The sequence below is a fragment of the Anabrus simplex genome, chromosome 1, assembly GCF_040414725.1.
Source record: "Anabrus simplex isolate iqAnaSimp1 chromosome 1, ASM4041472v1, whole genome shotgun sequence".
NCBI lineage: Eukaryota > Metazoa > Arthropoda > Insecta > Orthoptera > Tettigoniidae > Anabrus > Anabrus simplex.
Window position 1 is genome coordinate 1,006,332,631 of NC_090265.1, and position 22,533 is coordinate 1,006,355,163.

Here is a 22,533-nt window from a genome sequence, read left to right on the forward strand (position 1 = left end):
TCTAAATGTATTATTCTTTTCTTTGGAAGTAAGATTTTTCTGAACTGCATTTAGTTTTTGGCTCACGCCTGCTTATCAGGTAAACACGCTTTAGGCCTTGGGGTTGGGAGCGCGTAGCTATGAGCTCGCATGCGGGAGATAGTATGTTCGAACTCCACTGTCGGCAGCCGTAAAGATGGTTTTCCGTAGTTTCCCATTTTCACACCAGCCAAATGCTGGAGCTGTACCTAAATTAAGGCCATGGACGCTTCCTTCCAATTACTAGGCCTTTGCTGTCCCATCGTAGCCATAAGACCTACCTGTGTCGGTGCGACGTAAAACAAATAGCAAACAAAAAACACGCTTTATATGCCTTCATGTACAAAGTAAACTGCGATTATAATGTTATTGGTTTTGTGGCTACTAATTTTAACGGTCTTCACAGATGCCGAGATGCCGAAATTTTGTTCTACATGAGTTCTTTTACGTGATGATAAATTTCCCAACTCGAAGCTGACGAATTTGCATATTTTTAAGTACGCCCGGATTGCTCCATGACCGATCCCACCAACTTACGCTCACAGTTGGAACCTCTCAGTCTGGCAAAATTTGATTTCGTCCGCCATGGATTTGGTATGGGCTCTCCTGCAAGTCAGATTTTCAGGCAGTTACTTCGAATCCTATGCAGTGAATAATAATGTCTGTAATTTCGAAACAAAAATAAGTGAGTCAGGTCACAATTATACGTTTCAGCCGAAAGTCCTTCACGTTGATGATGTTATAAAACAGGTGTCCGTCACGCTAGTATGACTCTGCAAATTTTCGGCTTAATGATCTTCCGCAGGAGTCGGGAACAACAGTCTTGTTGCCTTGAATGCAGAGTTAAGTTGTGTCTAGCTGCAGAGCGCCATAGTCCAGGTATGTTTTTACCGTAGAATTGCTTCTAAACACAGCAGAGGTACATTAGAATTTGATATCAAGTTGTTAGTTTACATATGAACACTGAATCATAGTTTAAGATATATTTACTCTCTTGATTTACATGCAAACTTATCTGAATGGTCAGCATAGAGGTTTTTGGGTCAAAGGTCCGTTGGTTTCATTCCCGGCCACGACGTGGAGTTTAAACGCGTGTAGAGAATTTCTCTGGCTTGGGGTTGGTATCTGTTTTCGTCTTTAAAGTTCATTACATCGTAAGTTATCATATACAACTAACGGTTCAAATCAAGCTGCCTCGGTGGATCAGTGGTAGTGTGTGTGTGACTCATGATCCTAAGTTCACGGGTTTGATCCCGATCAAGGTGGTTGATTAATACAATATGGTCAAAAATCTACGTTCTTCACGTCGTTGTCCAGATATTTGAGTTCTCTGATGGCAAAGTGGTAAATGCAGCTCAACTCCACTGGCGTGTGACTGAAAAGATCAGCACCACCTCGGTATGAGAACACGCGCTTACCTTAATACTACTACTACTACTACTACTAATAATAATAATAATAATAATAATAATAATAACGTTATTTGGCTCACATCCCACTGACTACTTTTACGGTTTTCGGAGACGCCGAGATGTCGGAATTCTGTTCCGCAGGAGTTCTTTTACGTGCCAGTAAATCTACGGAAACGAGGCTGACGTATTTGAGCGCCTTTAAATACCACCGGACTGAGCCAGGATCGAACCTGCCAAGTTGGGGTCAGAAGGCCAGTCCGTCAACCATCTGAGCCACTCAGCCTGGCCCTTATTATTATTATTATTATTATTATTATTATTATTATTATTATTATTATTATTATTATTGTTTATTATTATTATTATTATTATTATTATTATTATTATTATTATTATTATTATTATTATTATTATTATTATTATTATTATTATTATTATTATTAGGCCTATTACTATTATTGCTGACAATAATGTAACGCACATTATTGTAAATATTAAATCAGTCTGTCTGTTAAATATTCAAGGCAAGCATTGCTCTGAAGATGTTGTAGAAGAAAAGGAAAGTGTTCATTATTGAAGAAAAGTCACGCATAATATGGCGATTATAAAATAGGAAACAAATGTCAGCAACGGGAAAGAATTGGAAGTATCAAACTGAACGGTTTCTACAATTTAGAAGGACAGAGGGAAAATACAGTCTCTTTCCGAAGAAAATTCTTTAAAAATCAAGCGGCCATATTATCTGAGCAGAAACATGTTGAAGAATCTTTACATACAGTAGATCGTTTAAGCAGCAAAGAACAAATAATGTACCGATCCATGGACCTACTCTTAAGAGAAAGCCAGTGAAATTCTTCGCAGTTCCACGCCACTAATACTGTACTGTAAACCCAGCACTTATTTCAGTTACCGGTACGTTTTTTGAAGTTTTAACTTAATTCTGCTAAATAACCATGTAAGTGTGCAGCCTAAAACCTAGAGACACGACATTTTTAGAATTGATTGGTGGTCCTTTCGGGGTCGTTATAGCCGATTTCGGCTGTATTTTCAGAATTAAGAAAGAAATATTGACGTTCTAGAAAATTCAGTTTCATTGGGCATACTGCGCATTTTAGAGTGTATTCTGCCCGAAGACAGGTTCGAACCTCCGCAGAGGTGTGCCTGAGCCGCAGTTTACGTACGGTAGGGTGGCCAATTCATTTCCGCTCCTCCATTCCCTTAACATCCACCAACAGCGCGTGGCAACGCAAACAAATCTTGACCACCCGGAGATCTCACGGGATCCGGTGTTTCAACACGGCTACGGCCGTTGGCTCTGCGCATTTATAAATTCAAAAATCGATAGACATAACTTAACTGTTTAGTTTTGATCAAAGCATATTTTAAATTCAAAATCTCTGCTTAATCAAAGGTCACACCACGACAGTGGTAGACTGTTTATTCTAAGAAGGCATCTCACGGTAAATGGCGAGAGCCTATACAACATTTAACATTTTCCTTGCCTTGGAAGCCAACACTTAGCCTAGACACTGAAATACAGTATCACTTCAGATACGCCAGCGCTACCTTCAGACATACGAGTGTCTTTTTCATCATGATATTTAAACAGTAATAGTAAAATGAAATGGCGTATGGCTTTTAGTGTCGGGAGTGTCCGAGAACAAGTTCGGCTCGCCAGATGTAGATCTTTTGATGTGACTCCCGTTGGCGACCTGCGCGTCGTGATGAGGATGAGATGATGATGAAGATGACACATACAGCCAGCCCCCGTGTCAGCGAAATTAACCCCACCGGGAATCGAACTCGGGGCCCCTGTGACCAAAGGCCAGCATGCTAACCATTTAGCCATGGAGCCGGACAACTGTAATAGTAATGCCTACACTCATTTTTGGTTATGTGACTTCGACTACTTACAAAATTACATTATCTCGAATAAGAATAAAATGACAGGTCTGTAGAACGATCATCAGTGTCGTAGAAAGCGACAGTACATCAACCTCGATAAGTCAGTCAAGTCACTCGCGTGCCTAACACACTTCTTCCAAACCAAATGGCACATTTTCAATCGAAGATGGATAACGTAATCTGGGAGACAGCAAGGACTTTCTAAGTCTAATATGAAAAATGTTGAATTGAAATATCAACTGAGAGAGGCCGATGTAGGGCCTCCTTAACACTGGTAACTCTTCCTGCGAGCGATTAAATTGCTTGATCTCTTAAAAGTTGCTCATGAATTCCAGCACGTTCGCTCTGTAAACTAAAATGTGGCTGTAAAAAGGCCGGTCATACACGTTGCAGCGTACCGGAGAGGTTTACCTGTACAGTTGACCTGCGCAGTTAACCTGTACAGGCGACGACCTCATACACGGTACGGTTTACCCATCAGGTGACCTTACAGCATCGACACGACGAGAATATGACGCGATCGCAGTGATTGGTTTATTGTTAGCAACTAATTTAAAAAAGCAAAGGAAACCCCACAACTCACGGTGTAAAGACTGGTTATTGAGAAGAAATCGCTACACTCACGTCAATTTATTAAAAGAATTGAGTGGGGAAGAAGGAGACTACCGTAATTACTTGAGGATGAGTGAACCAGTGCACCAAAAATTGCTTTCATTGGTGTCACCTTTAATCGAAAATGTTCAGATTTGTTCAACTCGATAAATTCCTCTAAAACTTGAGTTCGCTTACGGTTTGACTTAGTATTCTATCAAAAGAAAACAAAAAATCACCGGTAACCAAAATGAAATTACAAAACAATGTCGTGTCAGCCCCAGATTGGAGCTCAGGACTCATTCTTCCGAGGATCGAACCCATGACCGGGACGTAGGAGGAATGGTGTCGCTGAGATATACGTTAATATTATAAGGGATATTATAAGTAATAGTAATGACTATGTAATGGCAACAAGGCCAAGGAATCATAATTATAATGCTGATATAAGTAAATTAAGAATCCTACAAGATTTAAGAATTGAAGGCACACCAAAAGCTGTGAGCCACAAGTTGTGTAATTAGAAGTAAGGCTTGGTCGAAGTAGGTGAATCATAAGCTGCACCCTGCTAAAGATGCGTAGTATATCTTCAGAAAAGGTGGGTAGCGAGTGAACGGAAGAGGCAATTCCGTTTTCGTGTGTCTGAGGACATTCTCCATAGGATGGAAACTTCGATGGCCTTCTCGAAGGGAGGCGAAAGTTAGTGAAGGTATAAAACAGGGGTACACACCCTGATCGAGGCTTTTTGGAACAAGTCGACTAGGAGTGCGGGCGGAAGCCCTGTCAGTCAGGTCTCCGATAATAATAATAATAATAAGGTCCAAGTGTGGACTTAGAGTATTCACTTCAATACTTCGACCACGCCAAGTCTTCTATGTCAGCGTCATTTGAAGTTAGGAAGGAGATTGTAAATACTGTATATAATTATACATACTCATCAGTCTGCTATTAAAGGAAGGTTTTGGGAAATAGAGGACTTCGTCTCTTCACACGTAGCAAATCTCCCAGGCCCATTGAACAATCCCTCATTACCGCTCGGAGGAAGTCAATCTGATTATTTATCATTCTCGTCGTGGCAAAGCCTGTGTCACGACAGGAAAAACAAAACTGGTGTGCAGCTGCGGGGTACTGGGTTCGATTCCGCCTCAGTGAAGAGACAGATTTTTAAGAGCCACGCAGAAGAGGCTAGCTCAAGCAAGAAGATTCGCAGATCCGGTCCAGAGCAGCAGACGAGAGGCCTACCGTTCCAGCCTACGCAGAAGGAAGCGGACATCAGGACAGGAGAGCAGCAGGAGGCACCTGGAGGAGCTCAACGCCGAGACACCGAGAGAAGACAGCAGATATTCGGGCAGTGGTAAGTACCCACAAGTGTTGTAAATATGGCAGATTCCAATGTACCCAATGATGTGCCAGATAATGTTTCTGACTATGATAGTGCGGGGGATGCACAGGATGGACATTTATACGTGTCTGTTACTGAAGGATATCGGTTAATAGGTCATGAATTTAGTGGTGCCAAACCAGAGCAATTGCGTGAGTTTATTGCTAATGTGGATGCCGCACAGAGTATGATCAAGGATAGGGACCAACCGTTGTTCTTTAAATATATTTTGACAAAGATTACGGGTTCTGCTCGCGAAAAGTTATTATCTAGATGTGACATAATCAACTGGGAAAGAGCTAAGGAAGCTCTTTGGGAATATTATGGAAAACAGGGCACTTTTGACTTGTATTTGTGTCAATTGTTCCAAAAAAGCCAGGGACCGAAAGAAACCGTGGCCGAGTGGGCCCATAGAATTGAAGAAATGGCGTTGATGTTTCGAAACGCTATCCTGGAGAATGAACCAATAGAATATCGTACAGGACAGCGCAGAATGCTAGTGAAAATCGCGATAGCGGCTTTCACTCAGGGGATTCATACAGCGCGAATACAGGGTAAGCTACAGGATCGTAGCCCTCAAACGTTTGAGGCGGCTGTAGCTATTGCTAGACAAGAAGAAGCCATGATTAATTCCCAGAAGGAGAGAGAGGCACTCCTCAGGAATAGTACGGCTTCTAGAAAAGAAGGCGCGCACACCCAGCCGGTAAGCTACACGAAGGGTCGGTGGCAAGGCAAGGCCACGCAAGGGGCGCAAAAACCTAGTAAATCTCCCCATTATAACAAGGTGCTGCTAATATGCTTTAATTGTAATAAGGAGGGACATATAGCTAGAGATTGTAAGCAGAAGAATCAGAGTTCTAAGACAAAGGAATCCCTTACTCCTCGAAGAAACGCCGCAGGAGAGATAAAATGTAATTATTGCGGAAAGCCAGGCCATTGGGCACGGCAGTGTAGAAAGAAATTAGCTAACCAAAACAGAAATAGAGAGACCAGTAAGACCGGTAACGAGGTGAACATAGTGCGCACCTCTGGTTACCAACAGAGCGCGAATAAGGTGGGACCGAAATGCTTTAAGTGTAATGAAAGAGGGCACAAAAAGGCAGAGTGCCCACGTAGAAATTCGAAGCCGGAATTCAGGCGTTGTTACGCTTGCGGCAAGGTTGGCCACCTACAGTGGCAGTGTCGCACCAGATGCGATAGCGAGCCCAAAGGTAGAACAGAGTTCTTGCCTAGAAGACAGACTAGGAATGTTCAGAGTTGTAACGGTAATAATAATAATAATTCCCGTGATAGGACACGCGAAAAGACGCGATGTAGAATTTGTAGGCGATGGTCGCATTCAGCTAAAGAATGCTGGTTTAAAACCGAGAGAGAGGCTTTAAACTAGATAAGGGAGACAAGTCAGGGACGCTTGAGATCTCCCATAAGACCATCAGTCCCAGTAAGGTCGGACAGCATGAGGAAGGTACCGTATTAATAACGGTAACCGGGCGTAAGGATGCCTTAAGATTTTTAATCGACACAGGAAGTGATGTCTCTCTTATTAAGGAAGGTAGTGTTCCTTACGGTGCTTGGGTTAACCGCAAGGAAATTCTGAAGTTAAGAGGCATAACGAAAGGTTCGAAGCAAACCAAAGGAAAAGTTCGAATTCCCGTTGGTGGTAGATGCCCAGACTTCCATGTAGTGGACAACGACTTTAATTTGAAACAAGACGGTATAATTGGAAAGGACGTGTTAAGAGACAGCGTCTTAAATTATAAGGAAGGCTATGCTGTGATAGCAGGAAAAAGATACCCACTAGGGGCGAAAGAGGATATGTGGGTGGTGCTCGAACCAAGAGTGGAAAAGATCGTGGCCATAGAGGTAGATAAACAGGTAGCCGAAGGCTTGATAGAGCGGCAGGAAGTAAAGCCAGGTGTATACCTAGCTGAGTGTTTAACGAAAGCCAAAGATTATGTCGCACTCGTTAGTATGTTGAACACTACTGACAGGGAGTGGCGATTAAAAAGTCCAGTAGTTAAGTTACTGGATGTAGAAGGCGAAATTACAGCGGAGGTACACAAGGTTGAAGAAACCATAGCTGTAAAGGGCGATAGTCAGGCCAAGAGGCCGATCGCGCAGAGGGATGATAATAATAATCATAATCAGGAAGGTAAATCTCGAACGCAGCGAATACGGGAGCTGCTTAGAGTAGATCACTTAGCTCCCCAAGACAGGGAGAAAATTTACGCTATCTGTACGGCTTATCAGGATATTTTTCACCTAGAAGGGGATAAATTAACGCATACGAATATACTTCAACATGCTATCCCCACACGCGTAGATCAACCTCCAATTCATGTGAGGCAATATAGGTTACCCGAGGCTCAGAAAGAAGAGATAGGTCGTCAGATAAATCAGATGTTACAGGATGATATTATTACTCCTTCGACTTCCCCATGGTCTAGTCCCATCCTTTTAGTCCCAAAGAAATTAGATGCTTCTGGTAAGCAGAAGTGGAGGGTCGTAGTGGACTACAGACTTTTGAACGACGTCACCATAGGAACTACGTATCCTATTCCATTAATTTCTGAAATATTAGATGCCCTAGGAAAAGCGAAGTATTTTTCCACTATGGATCTGGCCAGTGGATACCATCAGGTATTGCTGAAGCCTGAGGACAGAGAAAAGACAGCATTTTCTGCCTTAGGGAGGCATTATGAATACAAGAGATTAGCTATGGGACTTCGAGACGCGCCAGCAACTTTTACGCGTTTGATGAAAACAGCACTAGCAGGCTTAGAAGGCATTAAATGTTTGGCGTATATGGATGATTTGATTGTGTATGCTAGCTCTGTAGAGGACCACAATCAGAGATTACGTGATGTTTTTCAGAGATTGAGAGAGGTAAATCTCAAATTAGGTCCAGATAAATGCGAATTTCTAAGAACGGAGGTAGCTTTCTTAGGACATGTAATTACTAAGGGCGGTGTTCAACCTGATGATCGAAAGGTTCAAGCAGTAAGAGAATATCCTCAGCCTACCACTACGAAACAGCTGAAAGGATTTCTAGGCTTGTCAGGCTATTATCGTAGGTTTATTCCGAACTATAGTAAGATAGCGAAACCACTGTACGAGCTGCTTAAGAAGGAAGTACCGTACGAATGGACGGATAAGCAAGAGCAGGCATTCCAGATCTTAAAGAAAAAGTTAACAGAGAAACCGATATTGCAGTACCCAGACTTTGAGAAACCTTTCATATTGACCACAGACGCTAGTAATGAGGCCTTAGGAGCAGTGCTGTCACAAGGACAGATAGGTAAGGATTTGCCGATAGCTTACGCTAGCAGGACTTTAAATAAGGCCGAAAGAAATTATTCTGTGACAGAGAAAGAATTACTAGCAATTGTTTGGAGTGTGAAGTATTTTAGGCCGTATTTGTTCGGCAGGCATTTTACGGTAGTAACAGATCATAAGCCTTTGAAATGGGTATTTAATGTCCAAGACCCATCTTCTAGATTAATTAAATTCCGATTGAAATTAGCAGAGTACGACTTTGAGATAGTGTACAAGGAAGGCAAACGTAACTGCAACGCAGATGCCTTAAGTAGAATTCCAGTTAGAAACGAAGAGCCTGATCAAAAAGTGCGAGTAGTTAAATCTAGTGATAATAACCAAGAGACTAGTAATGAGGAGTGTGAGGCTAATGACAACTTAGGAGGACCTGTTAGCTCAGATAAAATTGTGCAACCACGGAGACTCAGCTCTGAATCCGAGGACGCCACGGCAGAGGTGACAGAGCCTGAGAGTGGAAGCGAAGAAGGTAGTAGTGATAGTGAGGATGTAACCGAAGAGGCTAGGAACACTAGCCCGGAGCTAACAGAACAAGATAAATTAGAGATTATTAAGGAATGTCATGAGTCATTAGTATCAGGCCATCAGGGCATATCCAGAACGTATGCCCGGATAAAAGACCATTATCAATGGGAAGGGATGCAAAAGGATGTAGAAAGGTATATACGCTCATGCCCATCATGTCAAAAGAATAAGATTACCGGGCCTGAAGTAAGGGCAAAGATGGAGATCACAGATACTCCGAAAGCAGTCTTTGAGAAAATAGCACTAGATGTGGTAGGACCTTTAAATATAACGGAAGCAGGAAACAGGTACATACTCACCTGTCAAGACCAGCTGTCTAAGTATTTAATTGCGAGTGCTATGCCGGACCAAAGTGCAGAAACCATAGCACGAACTCTGATTAATAGAGTAATTAGTATATTCGGTATACCAAATATTATACTGACAGATCAAGGTGCAAATTTTATGTCAGATGTTTTTAAGAAGTTATGTAGAATATTGCGAATCAAGAAGGTCCATACAGCGGCATTTCGACCGCAATCTAACGGTAGTTTGGAACGCTCTCATAGGGTGCTCTCAGAATATTTAAGACATTATGTATGCAGTTCACAAGATGACTGGGATAGTTATCTTCCTATGGCAATGTTTGTGTATAATACGACCAAGCACACTAGCACAGGTTATACACCATTTGAGTTAATATTTGGGCGAAAGGCAAATATCCCTGGTGTTCTTCAAAGGAAACCAGAGCCAAATTATAATGAATGCCAGAATGTCTTGGAGCAGTTAACCAGACAACTGCAAGAGAGCCATGAAATAGCTAGAAAGACGTTAATTAAAACCAAAGAACGAGATAAGGAATACTATGATAAGGCTAAGAATGAAGTTTCATTCAAAGTAGGAGATCTCGTGTTGTTACGTAACGATGCCCTACGAAGGGGACGTTCAAAGAAACTTTCTCCACCGTATCAAGGTCCTTATAAGATTACTAAGGTATCGGGAGTGAATTGCACGTTACAGGTAAACAAGCGTGGTAGACAAATTATCGTGCACCAGAATAGATTAAAAATGTACATTAATTAGAGAAGAATGTAAGGTAATGGTTCCTATTTAGGTCGCAGTGAGTTACACTTCCCTCACTCCAACGGCATTGTGGATTATCGTGTACCGCTGATAGAGTTAGTTGAAATACTCTGTCAGGTCGCGTCGAAATCAGGAAAGTACTAGAAATTTTAACCTATGTAAGAGAGGAACCTAGGAATTTTGGTACGGGAGTACCATGGTGAGTACGTCCTAAGTACCCGTCAGAAAGACTACAGGTGACGAGACTGTATGTCCAGATATCAACTCGTCAAAAATGAACCGCAGGGTTCAAACTGAATATGGAGAGAATTCGAGTTCATAATGAGGATTAAAATTATCTACACTTGCTATATGCACGTTCTGAAAAGCCTTCACTTACTGTCACTAGAAATTAAATGAGTAAATTAGGTAGCGTCGTATGTAAAATAAATGAGATCTGCTTGTAATTATTAAAATCAGAAAGGGCGTGAAGCCAAGCTTAGTTCCACTGAAACGAAATTCATTCATGGTACAGAAAAATTTCACAGATAAATGTTTTACGTAATCCATATGATATCTAATTGAAGGTCGTTATCATGAGGATAACCCCGTGTGGTGTCGGGGATTTACGCAAACAACACTCTACACTTTGGATACTCTTCTTCCCATACAGTTACACAGCCAGAATAACACCACGACTCGAACCTGTCTGTCGTAGGAGGCGACTAAAGGTTCCACTTAGGGAATGGCCTTGTGTAGTCCTTTATGCACGAATACGGGCGCCCTGAGTGAGGCATGGAACCCAGTGAGGCGGGTCCTGCCTGGGAAATATCACCATTAGGCCGGTGATTTTCCACAACAGTGTGATTCTCGTGGGAACAGAATCCACTGAAGGGAATTTTCTCACTACGTTGAGAACCATCCCGTGAGATGTGACTCCAAGGATACGGAGTACAATCCCATAAAGATCACTTCGGTAGATTCATACCTGTATTTAACTTTAACTTCTGTAACCATTCCTCGAGGTAAATCCTCTGCAGTCTTTAACAGACGCTATTCAAATTCTTAATTGCCAGTGATGTCTATCATCTGTCCGTAAGAATAAGGAGAAGTGACGCAGGTACGTCAAACAGGAAGAGAATTTTTGAATGGGCTAATGATGGCTCTAAAATTTTGTTAGAGCTGCCCAAGAGTGAAGTTTTACAGAGATATCAGTTACGAAAAAGAATTCGTAGATTTATTTAAATTGCTCACGAGTATACTAGTAGACTAGTACAGAGCATAATTATGAGAAGACAAACGTTATAGTAAGACAGTCAGTCACATTAAGTGTGTATTCAGGTACAGATAAACAGTTGAGGGTAGGTTCCACAACACCTAACAGTATAGTGTGTAAGGGAGAGTGACAAGAAAGTGAAAGTCGTGTTTACCTTGCAGGGAGGTGAACGAACCAGGCAGAATGAAAGGGATGACAGACCGCACGACCTGGAGAATGCTGGTCGTCACAGTTATGTTGCTAGGGGTGTCCATACCCACCAGTCAATTGGATTTCAAGATGAAACAGTACGAGAATACAGCCGGGGTCTATTTTGATTATCAAGGAGAGGTACAATTATACACTGTAGAATGGAAACTGGTTACTTATATTAATCTTACACGTTTGGCAGATCTATTTGTGACAGCCCGTAGAAGTTTACAGAAGACTAAAACCCTCTGTATTCAGATAGAAAAGGAAGTACATATTAAGTGCGAACATGAGATAATGTTAGTAGAGCAACAATTTCAAAGGATTCAAGGGATTAAAGATTTAATTAGGAAAATTACTAGGATCGAAACACCGGAAGGCAACGGAAAACGAAGCAAGCGCGGGTTAATAAATGCAATTGGTACCATCGCAAAGACGTTATTTGGTACGCTCGATGACAGTGATGCAATGTATTACGAGGGCAAAATTAAGGAACTAGAACAGGAACAATTGTCCATGATACAAGTAGCAAAAAGTCAAATGTTAGTTGTAAAGTCAACTTTGCAATCTGTCAATAATACTCTGTATGACATCACAGCAAATGAACTCAAGCTAAGTGAAAATTTTGAGCAACTTAAGAGTTTCATTCAGAATGAAACAACGGGTATAAATGAGGCTTTTAGACAATCAGAAATGCAAATATCATTAAATAAACACTTAATTGATTTGCAAGGATTTCTGATGCAATTGCACGAGCATTATCAGATCTTATTAGATAGTATTGTAAGTTCTCAGACAGGCACGGTGAGTGTCCAAGTGTTAAGCCCCGATGATCTAGTAAGGGCATATAAGAAGGCCCAAAGAGATTTCCCTAAGGGTTATGATCTGCCATATGATTTGCAAGTCACTTATGGGTACTTGATTCTAAAAATATCATCAGTGAGTGTATATATAACTCGAGATACCTTGGTGTATATTTTACGCACCCCTCTTACTAACAAAATAAAGTACAATTTGTACCATTGTATACCTTTCCCCTCTCCCATGAAGAGTAATCCAAACCATTTTGTGTATATATCTAATGAAAAACAGTATGTATTAGTTGATCAAGAAAGACAGACATATGTAGAATTAAGTGATGAACAAGTGAAACAATGCAAGTGGACTGACAATGGACAGAGATTATGCAAGGCAATTTTTCCTATTAATAATGTAATGTCAAAGGGTAGTTGCATTGTCAAGTTGTTAACTGGTGTTAGCTTTATTCCAGAAGACTGCAAGAAAAGTGTGATGTCGATTTATGAACTCTTATGGATACCTATTGATGATAACATGTATATTTATGTATCGCCTCATGAAACTAAGGTCACCAGTGTTTGTCAGGATATTACCAGTGATATAAGTTTAAATGGTGTGGGAATAATACAATTCACAGACTTGTGTACAGTTTACAGTCCCACAAGTAAAATTCAGAGTGCAGGTTCAGTGAATACGACAACAAGGAAAGACTTAGTGCCAGAAGTAATGTTAATATATGATTGTTGTGAACAATTAGACAGTGAGATCAAATTAGAGGATGTACCAGAATTAAATAGGGTTACAGTAGGAAGCTTACTGAATCATATAAGCGACATAAGGTTAGCCAGTCATAAGACTGAAGATGTAGAAGCACTGGTAATGCAGAAAGAAAAGGAATTTAAAATGCAAATGACCCAACAGTATACAAGTGTATATCAAATTGTAACTGGTATTATTTTGTTTGCAGTACTTATAATAGTCTGTTGCTGTTGTTGTCACTGTTGTGGTTGCTGTAGAAGGTGTAGACCTTTAAGTAAATACATAGAAGATAGTAGAGAGCGCTGTCCCAACTTATGTATTTTTCAGAATGTGATCGCTAATGACCACAGAGCTAAGGTCTCTGATGAGGACATTACTGTCCATTTTCAGCATCCTCGACTGGCTGAAAGGGCCCTCAGCCACTCAGGATCGCTGTCGGGATTAGAGTTACACGAACGCCCTACTACAGGTAGAGCAAGTATCAGAGATAACTTGGCACAGCGCACCCACGAACAAGAGCATGGAGACTCTAACAGGATGTAAGAGTAAGAGTAAAAATGAATGCAGAGGTATTGCATTCATTTTTCCCCAAAGGGGGGAGGTGTCGTGTCAGCCCCAGATTGGAGCTCAGGACTCATTCTTCCGAGGATCGAACCCATGACCGGGACGTAGGAGGAATGGTGTCGCTGAGATATACGTTAATATTATAAGGGAAATTATAAGTAATAGTAATGACTATGTAATGGCAACAAGGCCAAGGAATCATAATTATAATGCTGATATAAGTAAATTAAGAATCCTACAAGATTTAAGAATTGAAGGCACACCAAAAGCTGTGAGCCACAAGTTGTGTAATTAGAAGTAAGGCTTGGTCGAAGTAGGTGAATCATAAGCTGCACCCTGCTAAAGGTGCGTAGTATATCTTCAGAAAAGGTGGGTAGCGAGTGAACGGAAGAGGCAATTCCGTTTTCGTGTGTCTGAGGACATTCTCCATAGGATGGAAACTTCGATGGCCTTCTCGAAGGGAGGCGAAAGTTAGTGAAGGTATAAAACAGGGGTACACACCCTGATCGAGGCTTTTTGGAACAAGTCGACTAGGAGTGCGGGCGGAAGCCCTGTCAGTCAGGTCTCCGATAATAATAATAATAAGGTCCAAGTGTGGACTTAGAGTATTCACTTCAATACTTCGACCACGCCAAGTCTTCTATGTCAGCGTCATTTGAAGTTAGGAAGGAGATTGTAAATACTGTATATAATTATACATACTCATCAGTCTGCTATTAAAGGAAGGTTTTGGGAAATAGAGGACTTCGTCTCTTCACACGTAGCAAATCTCCCAGGCCCATTGAACAATCCCTCATTACCGCTCGGAGGAAGTCAATCTGATTATTTATCATTCTCGTCGTGGCAAAGCCTGTGTCACGACAACAAAACAAACCGAGTGGTTTTGTAATGACAAATAAACAGAACTCAAGACCCTGTTCCTACGCTTGTCCTGCTTCAACTGAGCTTAAACCTGTGCAGGACTTGGGTCAATCACACAAACGTGCAGTTATGTTCAACTGCGCAGGTAACGGAATTGTTTTTCGATTCTTCCTGGCTCACCTGTACAGGTCTGGCCACCTGTGCAGGTTCATCGAACGTAGGTGCCACTCACGCTCCGGTTTACCTGTGCAAGTCAACTGTACAGGTAACCCTCTCCGGTACGCCGCAACGTGTATGGCCGGCCTTATAAGCTTGATCTCCACAACAGTGTGAACATGGATTTCACAGAAGCGTGTGCTCTAGTTCTACGGATAAGAAGAAATATTTTTAGGCAATCCAATAGCGAGCTAAAGACTTTCAATGGACAAGTTTACAAATAGTTTAACAGCTTAAGAGAATACTCTAACATTTTCTTCAGTTATTTAGATTATTGTCTGAACATTTTTTCATTTTTTGTGTGGCATATTGTCGGCCGTTATCTCAACTTCGTTCATAAAGACGTCGACATTCATTGACACGCTATATGATGTCGCAACACGTAATGTTCGCCTCCACAGCTAAATGGTTAGCATACTAGTATTTCATCCAAGGGGGCCCGGGTTCAATTCCCGTCCGGGTCGCGGATTTTAACTTTCATTAGTTAATTCCCATGCCTTCATGGCTGTTAGTTTGTATCACCTTCAGCATTAGAATTCATCTCAGGTAGGGCCCCATCCTCACTGGCACGCAGATCGCAATACGGCGATAACTCGAAAGACCTGCACCAGATCTCTCCTGAGGCCACACGTTGTTTCTGAACGCATATAGGCCTACATGTAACTAGAACAAACAGAGTAATCGCTCGTGCGCGTCCACAGGCTTGAACATGCATTGTACATGACAGCCCACAACATCTTAAACAACAGTGATGAAGGTACGAATCATATAAAACAGTCCATAGAAAGGAACGAGAAAATAAGGCAAGTAATCACTACCAGAAGTTTAGCATCAAGGAGCTCTAGCACCGAGCTCGATAGCTGTAGTCGCTTAAGTGCGGCCAGTATCCAGTATTCGGAAATAGCGGGTTCGAACCCCACTGATGTCATCCCTGAAGGTGGTTTCCCATTTTCACATTCAGACGAATGCGGGGCTGTACCTTAATTAAGACCACGGCCACTTCCTTCCCACTCCTAGTCCTTTCCTGTCCCATCGTCTCCATAAGACATGTCTGTGTCGTGCGACGTAAATCAACTTGTATCAAAAAGGGAGCTCTGGCAGCTTTGATTTGCCAGCGTTGCGGCACAGCTTATATGAACTCGGAAAACATCTTTATACTTGCCAGCGAGTGAGTGTCCATGATGATAATTCCAATTTAGTGAATTCGATGTTGTCCGAGGCTGGAGGCCACCAATGTAAATCATCTCCCAAGACCACGGCACCTAAAAGAATTGCAACAGAATTGTCTGTAGTCTCTTAAGATAGTAGTAGTGGCAACAAAGAGGCCAATCAAACGAGTATTTTATTATTATTATTATTATTATTATTATTATTATTACTATTATGACAAGTTGCTTTACGTCGTACCGACACAATCAGGTGTTGTGGTGACGATGGAACAGGAAAGAGCTAGGAGTGGGAAGGGAGCGGTTGTGGCCTTAATTAATGTACAGCCCCAGCATTTGCCTGATGTAAAATTAGGAAACCACGGAAAACCATCTTCAGGGCTGCCGACAGTTGGGTTCGAATTGACCATCTCCCGAATACCAGTTACCGGCGGCATATAAGCGACTGCAGCTATCGACCTTGGTTATTATTATTATTATTATTATTATTATTATTATTATTATTATTATTATTATTATTATTTTGCTAGTTGCTTTACGTCGCACCGACACAGATAGGTCTTACGGCGAGGATGGGACAAGGAAGGGCTAGGAGTGGGAAGGAAGCGGCCGTGGCCTTAATTAAGGTTTGAAAATGGAAAACCACGGAAAACCATTTTTTGGGCTGCCGACAGTGGGGTTTGAACCTACTTTCTCCCGAATACTAGATAATGGCCGCACTTAAGCGACCGCAGCTATCGAGCTCGGCATTATTATTATTATTATTATTATTATTATTATTATTATTATTATTATTATTATTATTATTATTATTAAGATGCAGCATTTTAGTGGCACATTTACAAGTATGTCCTTATGTAGTATAAAATGAACAAAGGAATGAATGATAATAATTTTATAAGAATGTTGTTATTTCATTACAAATTACGTGTAAAAAAAAGATCGAGATAACGCATATTAATTCAATGATGAGGACACCTTCAATTCTTATCCAACCATGAGATGGCAAGACAGGTATCTGCAACTTAGATGACTCAGCAACATTTCGGCTTAAAACACACGGTTCGTATCAGTAGGCTCAGTCTCGTTGGCGTTGTGTAGAACTGAGTATCTCCACGTAAGGAGCGGATTATTTCAGGTTTGTTTGCGTCCTAGTTACGCTTGAAATAGTTACAAACTAGTTCTCAGTATTTACTTCCATGTTGTTTCTTCTTGGTATAATAATACGATGCACTATATATAGAGATATCACTACTTACTTTCTCCATGTTTTTGTTATTGTTTTGACAATGTTTATTTTATTTATTTTATTTATTGAATAGAGTCTACAACAGAGGAATTCTCCAATTACAGTAGACTACAGCAAAGATAATGTGATGAAATGAGAATATAAAACAAAAAACTCAATAGCAATAGTAAAACTAAACTAATACTAAACTAAAGACTAAACTTAGAGCAAAAATAGAAATACAGCCTTATAATTATAAAGTTAAAGTAACATGCACAGTGATTTATGGAAGATTATTAAATTAAGATTCAGTAAGCTACGATATTTTCTTTACAGCAATGGCCAAGTTGGTAACAAAGTACAATAGGACTGTTACAGTATATAAATGAGATGAAATAAGTCTACTACTAGCGACATTCGGATTTTTTATTCTGACCAGTTCTTTCATCAAAGCAAGAAATTTTGAAAATTTGAAATCGTAGTAAATATCTATTCCCCTTAATATCAAATTATTAAATGCTCCACAAATTATCTGTAGTGGGGAAGTTTTATGGTAGAGAATTTTGCTTCGATTACAGTAGAAAAATTGAATTAGAGGTAACTTTGATGTTTTCACATTAAAATTAAACTGTTCCAACATGCCATTCACACACTTGTATAGAAAGACCAATTGCGATATTTCTCTATCTTTTAAAGTATAGAAATCTTAAAAATTTGTTTTGTTTTCTCTCCAGTTTATCAATATGTGATTTATAATACGGCATCCAAACTACACAAGCAATTTCCAGACGACTTCTTAATAAAGAATTAAAGAGAGTTGAAATTGAGATCCGATTTTGTAAATCCTAGTAGTGTATAAGTATCGTTACAAATGTTGTCAATATGCAAATTAACCCTCAAACACACGCGCATGGGGTGGAATCCACCCCAGGTCATTTTATTTCTTAGTGAAGTGTACAAGTACCTTTTCTGTGCTCTCCCCGCTCTTGTACATTTCTGGCTGGATCCCTGCTGAAGGAGTCATTCGTACATAATCTATCTTAAAATCTCCAATTATTACAGTAATTTGTATTTTACAATACAATGATATGTGGGGTGGAAAGCACCCCGACGCGTGTGTCTGCGTCCTAAGATTTGGCACATGTGCTTGAGGGTTAAAGAAAAGATTTCGTGTTAAAGTAATACTTAGATTTCTCACGGTGTTTATCCATTGTAATGTTTCGCTATTCAACTTATATTCGAAGTAGATCTCATTGCTGATTCTAGAAAAAAAATTACAGAGCACTTATTCATATTAAAAGGAAGTTTGTTTCCTGTACCCCAGTTATTAAGGTGACTCCAATCTACTAGTAGCTAACTGAAGTGTATCATTATAGTTGAAAATCTTAACTTCATCCGCAAACGACAAACAACTAGAGAACTGTGGCATATCATTTATAAATATCAGGGAAAGTATGGGTCCAGATTGGAACCCTGAGGCACACTAGAATTAACATTGTGAACATAGGACTTAGTCTGATTAAAAGAACAAATTTTATTCTATAAGAAAGATATGAGACAGTCAGTTTTAACATGTCTTGAGAAAGTGCTAATGCTGACAATTTACAAAGAAGTATAACATGATCCAATTTATCAAACGTCTTAGAGAAGCCCAAGTATATCGTGTCAACTTGCAACCGTCTGTCCATTGTATTAAGAATACTCTGAACAATGTAAATCAGGTTTGTAGGAGTTGATCAGTGAGGGTCAAATCCATGATGGGATTGTGATATATAAGGTTTGACGCGGTTAAATACGAAAAATATAAAATCTGTTCAAAATCGTTTGCAGGAGCACAAACAATAGAAATTAGTCTATAATTATCAATGAATGTTATATCACCTGATTTTAAAATGTGAACAATTCGGCTCAATTTCCACAAATACCTGAGTGTTTAGTGTTAAATTGTACATGAGACATGAAGGAAATATAAATGGATCGGCACGATCTCTCAACAAATACAGAGTTATGCAGTCAGGATTACTTGACGTTACTGGCTTTGAATTATTTATTGCTCTTTTGTACTCGATTCATCGATAAAATCAGTCTATAAAAGTCGATCTGTTTTCAAAGATTTTTTCACTACCAGAGAATGTGACGGTGCCTTAGCACTATACACACTTTCGAAATGTGATGAAAAAGGGTCAACAATGTTCTGAGTACTAGTTGAAAAGTTACCATTGAACGACGTCTGTTGTGCAGAGGTCCTTTTACTCGCTTTTTCTTTTAGTTTAATTCCAAAAATATTTGGGATTGTTATATATATTTATTTCAGATTCTCGTATGCAACACATGTAGGCATAACTTATCATACAATATGACTTCCTACGCAGATCGCGATACAAACACTCTGAGTGCTTAGCACGTTTTCTATGATACTCCTTGAGTTTTAAAATCTCTATTATATTTGGTGAACCAACATGGATATCGCTTCCATTTATAATATGTTTTCATAGGCATGATTTGATCTATAATAGTATTAACCACAATATAAAAGGAATCCAAGGCTTTGTTTAGATCAGTAAACTTTGTTAAATCATTCCCATTGCAATTTTATAATCGTATATAAAGCTCGTAAAAATTTGCTGTTGCAAAATTAAAATCTACTCCCGGAGTAGTTTTGAATTGTTTTTTATTTTACGTTAGATAATAATTCCAAAGTTAATCTTTGATAATACCAATCTTCTGGTACCGGTAACAGCGGATAGCAATTTTTTTGTTACTCTTAAATTGACAGTTTTCATTAGTTGATACAGTACAAGATCCAGTGTTCTGCCGAATTAATTTTGAACAGAATTACGTAAATATAAACTGTATAAAGACATAAAATTTGTCAGGGCAATATATTTAGTGTCTCCTTGCAGCAGATCACAGTCGGATTCACTGATTCGTATAATAAAATCTCCAACAATAATTATATTTTTGTTCTGTAAATCTTCAACACTCTCACACGTACAATAAAATTCATAATCTGATTCAAGTTTAGAATTTAGAGGGAATTATACCGCAAAAAATAATATACTCTATCATCTAGGTACAACTTAGTACACAGTAACACTGACTCACCAACTCTTACTTCTAATTTATAAACTGTTATACTTTTATATACAGCAATAAAAACCCCTATACTGAGGTTATTCATACGATCATGCCGAAAAACGTTATATCTAACATCAAATATTTTACTATTACTAGTGCTTGACAACCATGTCTCAGTGAGTACCAGAATGTTGTACTCTGCTCCAAGAATATTCGAATTTAGATTCCTTAGTTTCGTATTAAATCCGCTTGCATTTTGATAGTAAATAAATATACTTGTTTCTACTGTGTCCATAGTTTAGAGCAATGCGTCAATATCTTTTCCATTTTTTGAGATGTAATCAAATCCATCGGTAACCTGATATTTCCAGTTTTATCTACCTATAAATAAACAAAATTCCTCTCCTTTTCCAGTTTAGTAGCTTTTGCAAATATTAAGTTCCTATTATCGGTCTGACTCTGATTTATGTAAATGGGCATTCCTGGGGTAAAACCTACATCATTTATATTTAGATTTCGCTTAAATTTGAGTCTAATAGCAAACATGTCCTTATCAGTACGCCTCAGAAATTTAACATTAATACTGGGGGCATTCTGGTAATTTGCTTTCTTTAGATGATGACAAACACCTATCATTTAATTAGTTACATTTACCGTAGATCTAACACCATACCAACAATGTTTACAAATTCATAAGTATCCTCGTTAGCTAGCTGTGGAACGCCAACAATCTCAACAGTATTCCTCCTCCCGTAATGCTCAAGATCATCTAAACCAGATTTCATTTCGGACAATTCTCTTTTCAGACTAGCATTTTCAAGTTTAAGTCCTCAATTGTTTGTAGACAAGCTTTTAAACTTTCACCCTGATCCTTTAAGAAATTTACGCTTTCATCAAAGTTTTTATGTCCTAGATTTAGTGATCTACCCAGCTCGTATTAAGCAATTTTTTTAATTTCTTAATCGCCTTAAGTTCATGATCAATAGATACCAAAAGTTGTTCATAGTCTGAATTTCCACAATTCCTCCAGAAGATGGAGGATAAATCAGGACGAAGTGGAAATGTGCTACCTGACAAAGGTTCTCTATGATTTTCTCCTAGAAATCAAACTCAAAGTAAACAGGCAGTCCCAGTCCGTACCCACGGTAAACGACAAAAAGTTGCAAATCTCTTTGGTAAAACACTGCTAGAAAATTTTATTTCACATTCTAATTCAACTATTTAAATTTTCTACGTTTTTACAACTTTATATTAGTTGCATGTGGGCTCCTTTCACGCCATATGATACTATTTCTCTCTAGGCCTAAAACGTCCGAACGCCCGGTACCCAGAATTTTCTTCATCCGGAAAGTCAGCTGTTGCTTCGGTCAAGCAGCTTATGAAAAGTCTCGTCGAAACGCCGCCACGTTACACGATAGTTAAATAATTAAAATAATTAGGGACCTGCTCTAACAAAACTCACTTCACCTACTAAAAAAGACAGGCGTAAATCATATCCCAAAATCCAATCCAAAGTACACTGACTGACAGAGCAAATGCAACACCAAGAAGGAGTGGTCAGAACTTTATGCCAATTGCAGGGTAGACTGACGTCACTGAGGTATGCTCATGATGTGAAATGCGCCGCTGTGCTGCGCACGTAGCGAACGATAAATGGGACACGGCGTTGGCGAATGGCCCACTTCGTACCGTGATTTCTCTGCCAACAGTCATTGTAGAACGTGTTGTCGTGTGCCACAGGACACGTGTATAGCTAAGAATGCCAGGCCGCCGTCAACGGAGGCATTTCCAGCAGACAGACGACTTTACGAGGGGTATGGTGATCGGGCTGAGAAGGGCAGGTTGGTCGCTTCGTCAAATCGCAGCCGATACCCATAGGGATGTGTCCACGGTGCAGCGCCTGTGGCGAAGATGGTTGGCGCAGGGACATGTGGCACGTGCGAGGGGTCCAGGCGCAGCCCGAGTGACGTCAGCACGCGAGGATCGGCGCATCCGCCGCCAAGCGGTGGCAGCCCCGCACGCCACGTCAACCGCCATTCTTCAGCATGTGCAAGACACCCTGGCTGTTCCAATATCGACCAGAACAATTTCCCGTCGATTGGTTGAAGGAGGCCTGCACTCCCGGCGTCCGCTCAGAAGACTACCATTGACTCCACAGCATAGACGTGCACGCCTGGCATGGTGCCGGGCTA

General features: G+C 40.2%; 1 protein-coding gene across 1 annotated transcript in view; it reads left to right on the plus strand.

Annotated features, from left to right (window-relative positions):
- Window positions 1-785: 785 nt before the first annotated feature.
- The window catches only part of LOC136875557 (probable cytochrome P450 6a13), a 57,071-nt gene continuing 35,323 nt past the window's right edge, over window positions 786-22,533 (plus strand). The window contains exon 1 of the mRNA XM_067149111.2: window positions 786-897. Within this exon, the coding sequence (XP_067005212.2) occupies window positions 786-897 (112 nt within the window). The remainder of the gene's footprint in view (window positions 898-22,533) is intronic.